General features: G+C 48.9%; 1 protein-coding gene across 5 annotated transcripts in view; it reads right to left on the reverse strand.

The window, feature by feature from the left end:
- The window catches only part of ARSG (arylsulfatase G), a 126,708-nt gene that overhangs the window by 83,308 nt on the left and 26,109 nt on the right, over positions 1-17,291 (reverse strand). For all 5 annotated transcript variants that reach the window (XM_057317699.1, XM_057317700.1, XM_057317701.1 and 2 more), the window contains one exon: positions 4,923-5,651. In XM_057317699.1, the coding sequence (XP_057173682.1) occupies positions 4,923-5,140 (218 nt within the window). In that variant the 5' untranslated portion in view covers positions 5,141-5,651. The remainder of the gene's footprint in view (positions 1-4,922; positions 5,652-17,291) is intronic.

The following is a 17,291-nucleotide window of genomic DNA, read 5'->3' on the forward strand; positions in this document are numbered from 1 at the left end:
ACCAAGGTTATTCACTGGGTTCTCGTAATTATTTAAATGATGCAACTATTTTCAGAGTTTACTCTCTGCCAGAAGAGCTGGAAGAGATGGAAGTGCAATACTTCCCCCCCTTTTTTAAAATTTTTTAAAAGATTTTATTTATTCATTTGACAGAGAGAGAGACAGCCAGAGAGAGAGGGAACACAAGGAGGGGGAGTGGGAGAGGAAGAAGCAGGCTCCCAGAGAAGGAGCCTGATGCGGGGCTCGATCCCAGAACGCTGGGCCAAAGGCAGACGCTTAAGGACTGAGCCACCCAGGCGCCCCTCCCCCTCTTTTTTAAAGTGTGAGTGATTCCCTCCTCTAGTCCCCATGGCGATCCAAGTTGCCTTGGGCTCCCTTTTTCCAGCTGCTTGAAAAGTTTTAAGTTTTAGCTCATTACTAAGTCCCTGGCCTTTTCACCCGAATTCCAACATTTTGATTTTCCTTGGGCTATCGTATCGTTTTTAAACTTTCAAATGTTCAACAGCACCGCTCAGCTCAGATTTGCACAGGACAGTGGCAACACGCCCCAGCCCCCCAGGTCAAGGGCAAAAGGCGCGTCGTCTGCTGAGCCTACTGACAGGTGCAAGGGGCCCAGCTGCCTGGAAGGGCACAGGTGGGCGGCCGCTGAATGCTAGGGAGCCCGAACAGCAATGTCCTCTGATAAAGAGCCCTTCACTGCTTTCCAGTGACTTTCGGGTTTTTCTCACAAATAAATTGTTTATCATTATTTTTAATGGACTCGATTTGTAAACTAGATCATCTGCCCCCACGTGCTGGAAGGCGACTAGAGTAATCAAAACCCTTCACTCCTCTCTGGGCTTCAGTGTCCCCCATGTGATAACATGATGATACTCTTTGACCTGAGCTACCGTGAGTAACATAGCTCTATCATAACCCTCAAGGCTGTGGGGTTTCAGGCCACAATCCCTCCTTAACCGCCATGTAAATGGAAGTTAGGAAGTCTGTAAAGGGACCAAAATTGGGGCACTAACAGCTCTGCCTTTCTTCCCCCCAAGGAATCCTTTTGTTCTGCAACAATGATGACATCACGGTTATGTTGTGAATGGTGCCCGTTCCATTGACAAATTTGGCAAATTGCATCTACCATAAGCAAGTGCGGAAGAAAAAAACCCCACATTAATGGTGTGTGCTGGCAGGGAAATGTTACGGGGACATTTAAGTGCTGCCTTGGGGACTTGGTCTAGGAAGCAACGGACTCAAGCAGATCCCAAGAGGACAGCCAAGTGGGGGCAAGTGGCTTGACCTTGACTTCCTCGTTTGTGAAAGAAGAGAAACGGGGTGGTGAAGGGAATTAAATGGGGTGATGCCCAGAGCCTGGCACCTCCCATGTGCTCAGCACGGGTTAGCTATTACCACAGGTGTCATGTGTGATTCAAATACAGATGTTGGCTCAGTGTGGACGGTCCACACTGAGATTAACAGGGATTTGTCTCTGGAACCCACTCCTCCTTCCACGATGTATCATTTAGGCCTTTTCTTATGCAGAGTAGCCAATTCACACTGACAATTCGAATGGATGTTATTTCTAATACCAATACCAAAAATAACCACAGCTCACATAGATCCATGTCTCTTGAGAGCCGGGCTCTGTGCTAACAGCCTGCATGGATTACTTACTTTAATCCCCACAATATCCTATGGGGCGGGTGCTACCATCGTCCCCATTTACAGAAGAGGAGAGCAAAGCTCCAAGGGATGGTGGAGTTGCCCAGAGTCATACAGATGGAAAGTAGCAGAGCCGGGATTCGAACCCAAGCCACCTGACTCCAGAGCCCGACTTCTTAAGCAGGATATTTAGTCTTCCAAGCAACAATCGTTCATCAGGCACCTGCCAGATTACAGACTGCGTGAGGAGCAAGGGTAAAGATGCGTGTGGTATAGCTCAATGTTCTGGGTTGACCAGCATCCCCCCCCAAATTTCATGTCAACCCAGAACCTGGGTATATGACCTTCTTTGGAAATAGGGCCTTTGCAGATGTAATCAAGTTGAGATGAGGTCACACTGGATTAGGATGGGCCCGAAAGCCAGTGACGGCGGCCTTATGAGCAGAAGGGGGTTTAGACATGTGCATGCAGGGCAAATCCCACGGAAGAGCGAAGGCAGAGAATGGACTGGTGCAGCCACAAGGCCAAGGACTGCCTGCGGCGGCCAGAAACAAGGAGATGGCCATGGAATCGAGTCCCTCAAAGCTTCCAGAAGGAACCAACCCTGCCCACACCTTGATTCAGGACTTCTAGCCTCCTGACCCTTGAGAGGATACACAGGAGCTGCTTTAAGCCGCACCGTTTATAATCATTTGTCATGGGAGCCCGAGGAAACAATACCCTAATAGAAAAGAGACAATAAAAAAGACACTTTCTCAAGTCACCCGGGGACCCTGTTTGGCAATTGCAGCTCTTGTCTGAAAGTCATGGTTCCCCATCGGCCGTGAGCAGGCAGGGGCCAAGCCAGCGATGAATCAATCCGCGGCCCCACAGGAAGCCGGCTTTCCTGTCAACAAAGCACAGAGAGCAAAGCTGCCGCGGACGCAGACATCGGGCCAGAGGGCCGGCCGCCTGGCCCCTGGCACAAAGCTCAGATGGAGAGAATATTTTCACAAAGGGAGGAAAAAATAGGAGAGCCCACCAAAGGGACCCCGCGGTGCCGTTTCTGCCCAGGATGAGACGGTGCCGGTGGGGACAGCTCAGAAGAGGAGGGTCCCGGCCTCAGAAATCTCGGTTTAAATAATGGGCCAGATACTTCCCCACAAACCCACTGGACACTAAAAGCAGAAGTTTTTAAGTATTCCGCAATCCAGTGCCCTTTGAGGATCTAGTAAATGCTATGGATTAAATTCTCTCCCCAAATATAGAAGAAAAAAAATTCCAACACGCAAAGTTTGGGGTGACATGTCAAGGGAAGGGATCGTGACCTGAAGCCCATTCGCTGATAAGCAATGGTGTATACATTGCCGAGTGCACACTGGGCTCTGTGCTGGGTGCCAGGGATACAAAAGGGGGAGAAGAGACCAGGCATTTTTCCTGCTGAAGGCCGCAGCTAGAAGGGAGCTGTGTGATTTTCCTGGACTGCCACAACAAAGGAGCACAAACGGGGGGGCTTAAAATGACAGAAATGTAATTCTCTCATGGGTCAGGAGGCTGGAAGCCTGAAATCAAGATGTCAGGAGAGCTGGTTCCTTCTGGAGGCTCAGAAAGAGAATCTGTCCCATGCCTCTCTCCTGGCTTGTGGATCCCTGCATTCCCGGCTTGCAGACCCATCACTGCATTCCCTGTCTCTGCCTTCCCATCACTTCCTCTGGGTGTCTCTCTGCGTCCTGGCCTCTTCTCATAAGGACACTGGGCATTGGACTTATGACGCACCCCCAATGGAGGGTGGTATCATTAACTAAGGGGTACCTGGGTGGCTCGGTCAGTGAAGCGTCTGCCTTCAGCTCGGGTCAGGATCTCAGGGTCCTGGGATCAAGCCCCATGTCAGGCTCCCTGCTCAGCGGGCTGTCTGCTTCTCCCTCTCCCCCAGCTCATGCTCTCTCTGTCTCTCTGTCTCTCACTCTCTCTCAAATAAACTCTTAAAAAAAAATCCATGACTAAATACATTTGCAAAGTCCCTGTTTCCAAATGAGGTCACATGCCCAGGTGGGCATGAATTGAGGGGGAGCACACTATTCAACCCGATACAGGTGGTCAGACGGTTACGCAGTCACCATGGGGAGCAGCCAAGGAGCCGGCAGACAACCCGGCAGCATCTGAGAAAGCTTTCCTGAGGACCTCGGGAGGCACGAGGGCCCCAGACGGTGAATAGAAAGTAACTACACAGGGGAAGTGGAAAGTCCACCGGGAAGACAGAATCACCTAGCCGAGGCCCAGACATGGGGAGGCACCAAGTGAACAGAGGGGCTGCACAGAGAGCCAGTGTGGAGTAGGGGCTGGTCTTGTAAGCTGCTGTCCAGAGTTCGGATTGGATCCCTAGGGCCACAAAATGCCTTTGAAGAATTGGAAGCAGAAGAGTGTTTCTAGAAAATTCACTTTGGCCAAGGTAGGGTGGATGGACTGGAGTGGGGAGACCAGATGCAGGGACCCCTGAGGGTCTGTATCTCTGGGGAAGCTCCGGGCTCCAGGATACAAGTGGCTGAGATACTGTGACGATGCCCCACGCAGGGTCCTAACCAGCTAGCTGGAGCGATTCCCACCGAGCCAGACAGAGGAGTTGAACGCAGTGCCGGTGGGGTCTGAGCTGGCCGGTTAGATCGCCGTCAGCCCAAGATGCGCACCCAGAAGTCTGAACGCTCTGATACGTGTTGTTTCTAAGCAGGAAAGGGGCTTACGAACGCCCAGACCCGTTCGGACGCACAAGCCCTTCCTTTCTATGGTCCCTTGGAGTTACATGTGCCCTTCCATGGACCAGTAAGTCCCGTCTGCTTGCAGGTAAGTCCTCTTCCCTTTGTGTGCCTGCTGACTCAGTTGCTCCTCAAAGATCACCTTCTCCCCTGAAGCCCCCGGCTGGGTTCCACACCCTCCCTTGCGGACTCCAAAAATCTTTGATACGGGCTCACGTACTCGGTTGTAATGCCTACTTTCCTTTTAACCTGTCCCCTCCCCCAGACGATTAGTACCAGAGGTAACTTGTTCACCTCCATATTCCCAGCTCCTAACACACACACACACACACACACACACACACACACACACACACACTCTGAATGTTATCAGATGGATGAATGGATGGTTTTCTTCACGATGCTGTACTGGCTTCAAACCAAATTAGCCAATCAATTAACTAAGTCAACATGGACCCATCAATTGTTCTTTAACTGCTTTACGTGGCCCCCTCCCGCTGAGTCAGGCATCCCAAGGGATGCTGGCCCGGCTTCCTCAAGACTCACCTCATTCCTTCCGCAGCCATCTTATCAAGGTTGGTAGTGTCCTTCGTTTCTGCCCAGTTCGCTCCCAGGTCCCCCCATCCCATGTCATCCGCCAAAATGATCACGAAATTCGGCTTCTGGCCTCTTGTGTCCCCACTGAAGGAAAAATCCACAAGGGGATACAGGCTTCCCAAGAAAGTCACCCCCACAAGCAGAACCTTTAGAAAAAGCCAGCCCATGGTGGGGAGGGGAGGGTAATAACTGTCTGGAGGGACGGTGGGCCACAGCTAGAGATGTTTCCAAGAGCTTCCTCCTGCTCACTTTCAGGGCAGGGAGTTTGCAAGAAAATACAAGTGGTGGCGGTCGTGTGGGGCGGTGGTCCCTAGAACAATGGTGGGGCTACAGAAATGAGGCCCCCACCTGGAATCCTTATTCAAGAGAGTCAGGAAACTTGCAACCCCCAATGTGGTTTGCCACCTGCCCCCCACGGCTCCGAGGGAGGACCGGCTGTGTGCGACAGTCAGCCGTTGGGGTCAACAACAGCTCTTCGGCCACTTCGCGAACGACCCCTCTGTGCGCAGGGATGTTAGCGCCGAGCCCAAGCCGTGCATCTGTTCGGGACTCCAGCTGGCGAGTGCAGGATAAATTCTCACATCTGCAGAACACCTGGACGTTCTAGAAGCCGCAGTCAGCCTCGAATGAGTTTCTCAGTTCCAGATGGCTGAAGGCTTCATGTTTCTGTAAGGTTTCCTGAAAGAACAAAAATTGACAAGAAAACGGAGTTAACACTGCCACTGCAGCTGTTTTACTCAGTAGCTTAGGAAATAATCTCTTTTCCACGCCAACAGATGTTTTCCTTCTCACTCGAATATGTAACTGGTTCATCAGTTTCTCCACCTGAGGGATTGTGATGATGATACTGTTTGCAAGGGACCTACAATCACGGGGTTGGGAGCGCCATTAGGGATGAGGTCTCTTGACTCGCTCACTGTATGGATGAAGGACACTGAGGCCCAGTGCCCTGGAAGGGGCAAGGGCCAGCACCCAGCTCTGTGAAATCCCAGTTCTCCCCTACTCCCACCCCACCACACTTCTCTGAGTCACAAGAAATCCCCCCACTAATCGTGACCTCATCAAACCCACTGAAAATTCTAGAAGAAAGAGTGAGAACTGTGTGACCAAGACATGATTCTTTCTAACAGTCGTGCTGTCAACTAATATTTCTATATAAAATTCTTGGTGGAAAATGATTTGAGAGGGAAAAAAAAACGTAAAGAAAAACGATGGTATCATCCAGGTGGAGAATATACGTACGGTACTTACGGTAGAACGTCCTATTTTGCTGTTGGAAACGTTTCGCAATAAAATGTCAGAAACACATTTCCGACAAAGGTTAATGGAAGTTGTCCCTTTATATCTCGACAATGTAATTTTTATTAAAATCTAAAGACATACTCAACCAGGGCTTCTCACACTTGGATGGACTTACAAATGAGCTTTGTCTCATCAAACGCAGTTCCAGTAAGAAAGGCTGGGGTATTTCCAACGAGCTCCCAGGTGAGGCCTATATCACTAGCCCTTAAATCACACTTGGAAGACCAAGAGGCTTAGAAACAAAAACATCATGATTCTTGTCCAAGAAGAAAACGAACCTAAACTGGAGAAGCTTAACCTACTGGAGATAAAACAGCTTCAGTGACGAGCGCGAAAGCCACAAATCAGGTCGAATTTTGAAAAACGGGAATTGAAGGTTACGTTTTTCAACTGCAGGTTGCAAATGAGAACCATAGAATAAAACCCTATCAACCCTACTTCACTTGAAAGCCCTAAATGTATGAGGTCAGTAAGGAGGCACAGACTTGAAATTCTGGACCAAGTGAAAAAAACGGTTGGGACACGCAAGCCATTGAGAGGATTAGAAGAGAACCAATTTGTAATAACACAAGATGCTACTGGGGCTGGGATTACAATAGACGTGATTCGCAGACAACTGACAGAGCCAGCCGGCCAACCCAACTGCCAACCCAGGTGGATGGGGGTGGTTGGAGGTATGTAAATTCTGCAAGACCCAGATAAACTCAAAAGGATGGGCAGATACATGCTTAATCAAAATAAAACAAAACAAAATAAAAGGGAGTTCAAGTAAACAGTCATGGTCATCTGAAGGCCAATGAGTCAATTCTTCAGAAATGCAAATTCTTCTGTTTTCCAAGAGGAGAGTTATTCTTTCAAACTCAATTAGATTCAACCAGTATTTGTTGATCTTGAGGCCCCAAAGACTTCTCCCTTTCTAGAAGAAGAAAGAGCCCTTGCACAAGGAGGGCGCCCAACAAACACTTGTTGACCTCCTGGTTGATTCCCAGCCTCATTCTACTGGCTTCCGACCATGAGCAACAATCATAGGAGGCTTTTCTTCTTAAAGCTACTTAGCTTGGAACTCTAGAGTGGCCTCATTCTTCGTCAATAATCCATTTTGGAATGACCCAACACGAAGGACTCCAGGGGAATAAAAATTCACTTAAGAAAAAAGCTAAAATTAAGGTGGGAACATAAATAAACAGCTTGTTTTTCTTAAGAGTTCCATGATAAAACATTCCTTTGAGGATTTTCAAAGAGAATCGTTAATGCTTAAAAATTTCACTGAATGGAAATAAGCTAATTTAGCCAGTACGCCATTGCATTATCCTTCATGCCCCTACCTCCAGGGAGATAGTTAATCTTTTCCCATTTATTTTTTTTAACTACAGTTAGAAGGCAAACCAGGCATTCAAAGAACGGACCCAAAGCCTGGACTTTGATTAAGATCCAAGCTGACATGGAAAACCGGATGGCGGTTCCTCAAAAAATTAAAAATAGAATGACCATATGATCCAGCAATCGCACTTCTGGGTATCTATCCAGAGAAATGAGATCAGTATCACGAAGAGATATCAGCACCCTGTGTTGACTGCAACATTATTCACAATCGCCAAAATATGGAAACAACCTCAGTGTCCACAAATGAACGAAGAAAGAAAATGTGCCGCATATAGAATATACCCACAATGGAATAGTATTCAGCCTTTAAAAAGAAGGATCGTGGAAGAGAAAGTTGTTGCCATTTGCAACAAGCTCGATAAACCTGGAAGACATTATGCTGAGTGAAATAAGCCAGGCACAGAAAGACACATACTGCATGATCTCACTTATAGGTGAAATCTAAAAAAGAAAAGTCAAACACATAGAGGCAAAGGGGTGATTGGTAGATGTTAAATGTCCTCGCCACAAAAAAGTTAAGACCTATGTAACTGCATGACGTGATACACGTGCTAATGAGATCGTGGACATATCTCATGTTTATGTACATGAAAACATCACATCACACACAGTAAACACATGCGCGTTTTATTTGTCGATCATACCTCAGTGAGGCTGGGGGAAAGCTTTTGAAAGATGCAGGCTAAGACTTTGTGCTCAGTGCCTCATCTGAGGTCCTCTTCCCAACTTTCTTCAGGCATCACCCTGTCCCTCTCAGAAGGGAGAGTGGACACAGGCAGGGAGCACGTCTGTGGGCTCAGGAAGAAAAGGGGAGTCTTTGGCAAATAGAGTGTCCTCTCCTCCCTCCACTGGGCTGGAGGGAACTTGACCACCTTACTCAACCAACCCCCCAAGGAAGACCCATCTGCTCCATCCACGCAGAACAAACTGGGCTAGATCCCTGCTGAGCGCAAGCGTGAACCCCTGGCCATGCCTCCATGCTCCTGGGGCAGCCCGAGAATGAACTTGAGGTGCCCATCGGCTCAGCAATGATCTGTCTTCTTCTCTACAGCCCCCACTGGAGAGCAAGGCTTCTGGATCTGCTACATCTTGGCCTCTTTTTCGGTTCCGGGCCCGCTTCTGGGGAAAGGTGCTCGTGAGCAGTGGAATGACCAGCAGGCAGCGGTCGGCCAGAAGGGCTGAGGATGGAATGGCATGAGTCAACCTGAAGACTGCGCCTTGCAGTGTCTGAGTCCCAGGCCTGGGAGTCCATCACCTGACCTGGCTCCCCAAGGACCTCCACGCGGCCAAGCAGCCTGCTCGAGGGCCTTGAAAACAGCTGAAATAACAAGAAGGCTGGGCAGAATTTCTGGCAGAGGGCTCTGTTGGTTTTCCAGAGACAAAGCTTCTGATGAGCTGAGGCCAAAAAGGACGGAGGCGCAGGGGGAGCGTGATCTCTGGCGGCAGAGCACTGCTGCTTTACCTGCCAAATCAGAGCGTGGTCATGCGCCGGCGGGGGCCAGGAGCCACAGGCGGACGGCCAGGAGGGGCCTGGGGTCCCAGCTGCCCGCGTGTAGTCTGCACCAATCCCCCCCTTCCCGTGCCTTGTCATCCATCCAGCAAACGCGGGCCCAGCGACCTGTCTCAGTCTAGGAGCTGTGCGTACAGAGGTCACACACAAAACCCCTGGCCTCATGCTGCTTCCTTTCTAGTGGGGGGCGGGGGGGACGAAATGAGTAAAAGGTCCGTGCTGGGGAGAAAAAAATCAAGGCAGGAAGCAGCTCACAAGGTGCAAAGAGAAGGAGGTCAAGGACCGCCACCTAGAGAAGGCGGTCCTTGCAGAAGGTTCTGCAGGAGGTAAAGGAGGAAGCAGTGGACGGGAGAGGAAGGCCAGGCAGGGAAACCAGCAAGGCCAAGGGCTGGCACATGGGAGGGTCAGCGAACAGTGGAGGGGGGGACGCGTGAGTTCTGACCTACACAGGCCAGCGCTCCCCCCCCTTGCGCTGCCGGGAATCAACAACGGGTGGCAGGGGAGGGAAGATGAGAATCAGGAGTCGGCGGCACCAGTCCAGGTGAGCCCAGGTGAGCTCAGGTGAGAGACAGTGCTGGGGGAGCCAAGCCCGGTGCCCAGGGCGCAAAATTTAAGGACACGGCTACTTCATCTCAGGGTCCACCTGCGCTCACGTGACTGTAACGGGGAGCACCTCCTGGAGTTTTGCCTCACCCGGATCCAGGTCCAAGTGGAGAGGAAAACCCAGTTACCTCGGGAACCAAGACAAGCAGTTACTCAGGTTATTTAATGTCTATGTGTCATAAAGATCCTCGTGGGAAAAAACAAACAAACAAACAAACAATCCTCGTGGTCCCTTCCTTTGCCCTGAGATCCTATCTAACCTGTCAGTTCGGGGCGACCCCAGCTCAGAAAGATCGCTTTCTTAAAGCGTATCTCGGGGTCTCGGTCTTAGCTCGACAGAAGAGGCAAAGGAGATTTTTTTTTTCTGTTTCTTTTTTCTTTCCGTTTTATTGACACGTAATACAGCACTGTGTAACTTGAAGGTATACAATATAATGACGTGACTTATATATATACTGGGAAATGATCACCAAAATAAGTTTAGTTAACATCCATCATTTGCTGGGGCGCCTGGGTGGTTCAGTAGGTTAAGGGTTGGCCTTCGGCTCAGGTCATGATCTCAGAGTCCTGGGGTAGAGCCCCGTGATGTCCTTCTCCCCACCCCCGCTCACGCTCTCTTGCTCTCTCTCTCAAATAAATAAATAAAATCTTTATGAAAAATTCATCATTTCCTGTAGATACGAGAAAAAAAGAGAAAGAGAAATGGTTTTTTCTCATGGTGAGAACGTCTAGGATCTACTCTCTTAGCAACTTTCAAATATACCATACAATGGTGTGAACTTAGTCACCACGTTGTGGTACCTTATATCCCCAACGTTCATTTATCTTATAACGGGAGCAAGCCAGACCCTATTGTTGGGAATATTCCTTCTGTGAACCCAACACTGCCAGGAAGCTCATCCACATGGGGCGAATGACATCCTGCATAGTGTTAGCTAGAACCACCTGTTGGATCTGTCATTGAAGGAAGCTATGTGGCAGGAGCCAATTGGGGAGAGCAGAGGTGGCATCGTGCCATGCCTCTGAAAGCTCAGCAGCCCTGCAGAAATTATATCTGGGTCCTTGAACACATGTCAGAAGAAGAGAGAAAGTAGATGGGCCTCCGAATGACATCCTTTCTCTAAAATTCTATCCTCCACTTGAGAAGAAATGTCACGAGAAATGTGGTCAAGCAGAAAGAACTCAAGGTCAGTTACCCGAAATCCACTCCCTGTTTGCTAAATTTTTAAGGACTTTTTACAAAGCAGTATTTACTTATCATTTATCATAAGTAAATTTGACGGAAGTTGTCAAGCATACAAAAGTTGAGAAACTCATGCATCCCTACCCAGCATCTCGATTCAACAGCTATCAGCACACGGCCAGCCCGTTTTCATCTCTCCCTCCTCTACTTGTCTTTCTCTTGTCCTCCACATACCCTGGATGATTCTGAAACAAACCTCAGATATTATGTAATTTCATCCGACATTATTTCTCTATGTTTCTCTAAAAGATAAGAATTCTTTTAAACTATAACTACAACCCTATTCATAGCCACTTTCCAAAATTAACAACAATGTGTTGGTATCATCAAAACTCCAACCAGTGTTTAAATCAGTGTTTAAACTCTGTTGTCTCACTAATGTTTTATTTTTTTTAATTGTAAACATTTTTACCATGTTGTTTTTTTTTTTAACTCTAATCCAGGATCCACAAAAAGCTCACCACACATTGCATTTAGTTCATGTGTCCTTCCCCTTTCATGTATAAGTTCCTCCTCTTTCTTCCCTGCAATATATTTGTAAATAAATTCAGTTGTTTGTCCTGTGAAATTTCTCAATTTTGGGCCTGATTGTACCCCGTAGTGTGATTTAAAATGTCCCTGGAGCCCCGGTTTCCCTGTTAATTGACTTGTCGATCTAACGGTGAGATCTAATTCAGGTTTGACTTTTTTTGGCAGGCCCACCTCCTACCTCTTATCCTTCTCCCTGTCATGTTAAGATTGATCAGTGGTTTGCGTGTCAAACTTTCATTCTCCCTGTGTCAGTTTTGCATGAGAATTGGAAACTTTCTACTAAACGCCACGTGCGATCTTTTCTATTTTTGCAGACGTCTCCTTTCCCAGGAGCTGTTCCACCTCTACGATGAGACACGTGAGATTCTGTAACGAGCAGAATATTCATGTCCTCCCAAAATTTGTATGTTGAAACCCTCACCCCCTGTGTGATGGTATTGAGATGGGGCCTTTGGGAGGGGATTGGGGTTAGATGAGGTCGTGAGGGTAGGACCCTCCTGATGGGACTGGTGCCCTTTTAAGAAGAGACCGGAGAGGGGCGCCTGGGTGGCTCAGTTGGTTAATGCGTCTGCCTTTGGCTCAGGTCATGATCCCGGGGTCCCGGGACTGAGCCTCAGGTTGGGCTCCCTGCTCAATGGGGAGCCTGCTTCTCCCTCTCCCTCTGCCCATCTCCCTGCCTGTGCTCTCTCGCTCTCTCCGTCACATAAATAAATAAAATGAAGAAGAAGAAGAAGAAGAAGAAGAAGAAGAAGAAGAAGAAGGAGGAGGAGGAGGAGGAGGAGGAGGAGGAGGAGGAGGAAGAGGAGGAGGAGGGGGAGGAGGAGGAGGAGGGGGAGGAGGAGGAGGAGGGGGAGGAGGAGGAGGAGGAGGAGGAGGAAGGGGAGGAGGAGGAGGAGGGGGGAGGAGGAGGGGGAGTTGGAGGAGGAGGAAGAAGAGGAAGAAGAGGAAGGGGGAGAAGGAGAAGGAGAAGAAGGGGAAGATGAAGGGGAAGGAGAAGGGGAAGGGGAAGGAGAAGAAGAAGAAGGAGAGACCAGAGATCTGGATCTTTCTCTCTGACAGGTGAAGACACAGCAAGAAGGTGGCCTTCTGCAAATCAGGAAGAGAGCCCTCCCCAGGCACCAAATCGGCGGCACCTTGATCTAAGTCTCCCCAGCCTCCGGAACTGTGACAAATACAGTTCTGCTGCGTGACCCGCCAGTCCGTGGTGTTTTGTGATGGCAGCCCGAGCCAACTAACGCAGATTCCAGCTGAGCTCTGACAGAGTACCTCTGAGGCTGAGGTCTGGGCCTGGGAAGTAGGGGCAAAGACCAAAACCTGGGTGGGCAGGGGCGGGGAGGGGCGGGGGTGCGGCTAATGCTTAATCCAGTGAGGTGGTGACTTGGCAAATGTACCTTTTGGGAAATCGATTTGGGGGATGTGGTGACCTGTTTCCAGAAGAATGTGTGCCCAGCATTCAGTATAGTCGTTTCCTAGCTGGGTGATCTTGGATAAGGACCAAAACAAAACTCTGTGCCTCAGTTTACCTGAAAAACAGAGCCACAGTAAACTTTCTCCCCCCCAAACACAATGAAACACAATGTAAGGACGAAGTAACCCAACACAAGTGTCAGCTGCCAGTAAGGGTTCAGAAACACTGGCTGTTGTTATTCTAACCCCCTGTTGTGTTGAGGATAAAGAGATAGCAAATACGAGAATGCGTGGGAAAAAGTGCTATACAAGCCCAAAGGGTTCCTAAAATTAATATGAAACAAAACCGTTCTGAGTGTCGATGGTGAAACCTGGACTCCCTGTAGCTGCTGACTGTCTTGGTCATCCCTGTTTGCCCCCGTGCTCTGCTGGTGGGGCCTGGAGCCACAAACACCATGGCCACAAACAAGACCAAAGGGAAACTGAAGAGTCCTTCTGGTTTGTGTATTCAAAGCTCCAAACTGTAGTTCCTTGTCACACGGTCCCATGGTTGTCTGTGCCATTTTGGCTAAACCTGAGCCAGGTCCCTGTGCCTGGGCAGACCCTGGTGACTGTCAACACGGTCTCTGGAGCACATTGCCTACCAGCAAATGTGAGTTTAGACAATTTAACAGTATGAGGTCAAGCCGAGATGCAGAGAAGGTATGAAGGAAGTCTCCCCTTGGATGCCAATTGAAAGTGGGAGTGACATGTTAATATCGGAAACACCCCCCCCCCAAAAAAAGTGATTTGCCCGTGACCCTGGGCTAGGTACTCCAGCTAGAAAAGTCACAGATCTACGCCGTAAGGTGCATCAGGACGGGAATGTCTATGTGCTTGACGTGCTGCATAACCCCGGTACCTAGCCCAGAGGGAGTCCAACCAATACTTGCTGGATGAATGCATCTAACGTGAACAACTGTGGCCAAGCCTGCTTTGTCCCACCCAGAAAGCTCAGCCCCATCCCATCACTTCCCTAACCTCAGATGGCCTTTGTGAGTTCCCCTTCCTCTGAGGTCGTCCCTCGTAAAAGTGCACTTGTGGAAATGCTGCTTTGGGTAATGATCACACGTGTGTCCTGTCTTCTGAACTAGACCGTAAACACGGGGAGAGGAGGGACCACATTCTCTGGGGTGTGGTTTTGTGGCCTGGGAAACAACTGCATTCATCAGGGCTCATGAGTGGCCTGCGATGAGCAGAGGCTGCCCAGATGGAAGAGAGATGCTTGTGGGAAGGAAGGACAGACACTCCCTGTCCCCACTCCCACCGTGAACCCCTACCAAGCATGTGGGCTCCTCTAAGGTGGCCGGAGCCCTCCACCAACCACGACCACGACCATGGCAGGACAGGGCCCCTCCTGGCCTCCTGTCCATAGCGCAGCCTGAAGCAGCCTCCCAGCTTCCATGAACCATCCCCCAGCCCCTTACCATCTGGAAATGAGTGGATACACGGCTCCTAAAGGGTTAAAATCGAAGCTTAACACTGTGTATTGTTCCTGGGAGCAGCAAGACAGGCTGTGCGTGTTTAGACAAGAAGGGGGGGGGCAGCATCTCCCTTTAGGCAAGAAACATAGCAGGAGAGCAGGTTTTTATTCCTTGGCCTTGAGCAACATGATGGGTGGTGCAACTTTAACAATTATGCAAAGAAAACCCAGTGGTCCCACTCACTTTCCAACAGGGCCAGTTAGATTTCGTGGCGGCAACTGTGTCTTAAAGTTTTAATACGGCACGTGTTTATTCCTAAAAGCAATGTGATGAAAATCACTTTGTTCCGACAGTCCTGATTCTTGGTTTGCAGTTAGTACTTTTACAACAGGCTTGAGATCCTCCTCGAGGCGACATTCTCTCTTTAAGTAGTAAGAAGGTGACAAACCTATAGGGGCAATAAACCGTCAAGACTGAGAAGTCTAGGGATGCCTGGGTGGCTCAGTCGTTAAGCATCTGCCTGCCTTCGACTCAGGTCATGATCCCAGGGTCCTGCTCAACGGGGAGTCAGCTTCTCCCTCCCCCTGCTCTTGGTCTCTCCCTCTCAAATAAATAAATAACATCTTAAAGAAAAAAAAAAGACTAATAAGTCTAAGAACAAATATCAGTGTTAAAATCAAGTAAAACTCACCCCAGAGTTAATGAGACACAGCCAGTGATATATCATCAACACTGCACCTGAATGGTAGTCAGACATGATAGAGATCAGATCATCAGAGGCCATGGGTGGGGAGGTGAACTTCCTGTCCCCAAACCCAGCACCTCCTGCTGTTCACCCTCCCCTTCCCTCTTGCCAGTCCCTGTAAGGTCTTTCTTGGTTCTAGGCCTCTCTAGTCTCCATCCTCCTCAGCCCCCCAGCCAAGAGTTAGGGAACCTCATCGTGAGACAGGCCCATCACTAAGCTGCTAAGCCCCTTACACACGTTAACTCAGTTATCCCAGCAACATGGCACTAAGCCCCCCACATGACAACCTTATGCAGTATTAGTATCCCTCTTTCATGGATGAGAAGACTGAGGTAGACAGAAGTTCAGTAATTTGCCCAGCCAGGTGACACAGTTAGTTGAGAACAGAAATGGGATTCAAGGTCAGGCTCCAGGGTCCACACCCACATGCATCTTACACCATACCTCTCAATTACACAGCCCCTACCTGGCCTCATGTGGCCCACTGTGGTGACCCCCAGGTTTGTTTTCTCACCTCAGGGAGAATGTATCCAAGAGGGTGGGGACCACGGCTTTCTTGTCCTCATATTAATATAGACCATACTCAGTGGCCTGCACATTTTTGTGCTTGGGTAACTTCTCAAAGAATCGAAAAACAATAAACCCTCTCCATGTCATTCAGCTCAGGCTGCGATAACAAAACGCCATAGACTCGGTGACTTAAACAATAGAAATTCATTTTCTCACAGTTCTGGTGGCTGGAAACCTGGGATCAGGACCCCAGCACAGTTAGGGGGGATCAGGACCCCAGCACGGTCGGGTGAGGGGTCTGTTCCTGGCTTGCAGACAGCTGCCTTCTCGTTGTGTCCCCCAGGGCTCTCATCCTCTTCTTTTAAGGGCACTTATCCCACCATGGGGGGCCCCACCCTCATGGCCTCGCCTAACCTAATCACCTCCCAAAGGCCCATCTCCAAATCCTATCACACTGGGGGCCAGGGCTTCAACATATGAATTTGGGAGCAGCGGGGGGGGGGGGGGGCATTCACCCTCATGCAGTTTTAAGTTATGGTCAATGTTTCATCACAGTTTCAAAAGATATTGTTTCAATTGTATCCATAAATGGGTTTTACTTTTACAGTAAAACTAGTTTAATGTATCCAGTGTAAGATAAACATCCGAGTAATAGGAAAACCATCATCATCCATTTAAAAGTTACATGGGAACATTTCTCATTAGGTCAGGAATTTTCTATCACCTCTTTTTTCTCTTTTTCAAAAATGTATTTCCATTCTATCTCAATACGATATACTTATATAGTTAAAAGTACTCAATGATCCTATTTCTCCGAACACAGACTTTGTGTATAAACTGAAATTGTGTTATTTACACCTCAAGGTTTAAAAAAAAATCCCTTCTGGGTTGAATTATTATCACAATTATTACTATAAGTGATCATTTATCATCGAACAACATATATGGTATATTTGGACAAGCTGTTACTATTGCAAAAGCATCTTTACAAGATGGACTGAGGCATGGGACATATTGACTTGAAGAAAGAGGCTTCCCTGGCACAGTATTTCAATATTCACCCCAGAGACGTTTTCGGCTGGAAGAGTGCACACTGGTGAGATCCTGGCTCTGGTTATGCGGGAGAAGCCAAGTGTGCAAGACTAACCCAGCACCAGGCCTGCTCCACAGTGGGTTCTCAGACAAATCAGCTTTAGGACAGAGCTCATGTTCTGGAAACCGATTCCCCTAAAACTATCTGTGTCTCAGTCCGCTTAGCAAATCTGCAAATCTCCCCAGAAGCATGCATGCCCATTTGAAAGGTCCTGACTTCCTTCAAACTGTTACATGTGGGGGTTGGGGAAGGCTCTACCACCCACAAGATAAACCCAACATATCTACCTCGAATTCTTACAAGGAAGTCTGTGGGTTTCTCTGCTGTCTAGAGAAGCAGATACTGCAGTTTTAAAGCAAGAATTTGCTTCAATCAAATGCACATGGGTCCCGTGTCCAAGCCCCCCCCCCCCAACACCTCCTGGCACAGGCCCTCAGGTGATATGATGGGTGGTGGTACAGAATCGGGAAGAGGGAGAGTGGATGGGTGGGTGACCAACACTTCCCATAGGAGTCCCCTCTTCATGGC

This window comes from Ursus arctos, unplaced genomic scaffold (assembly GCF_023065955.2).
Source record: "Ursus arctos isolate Adak ecotype North America unplaced genomic scaffold, UrsArc2.0 scaffold_24, whole genome shotgun sequence".
NCBI classification, from domain to species: Eukaryota; Metazoa; Chordata; class Mammalia; order Carnivora; family Ursidae; genus Ursus; species Ursus arctos.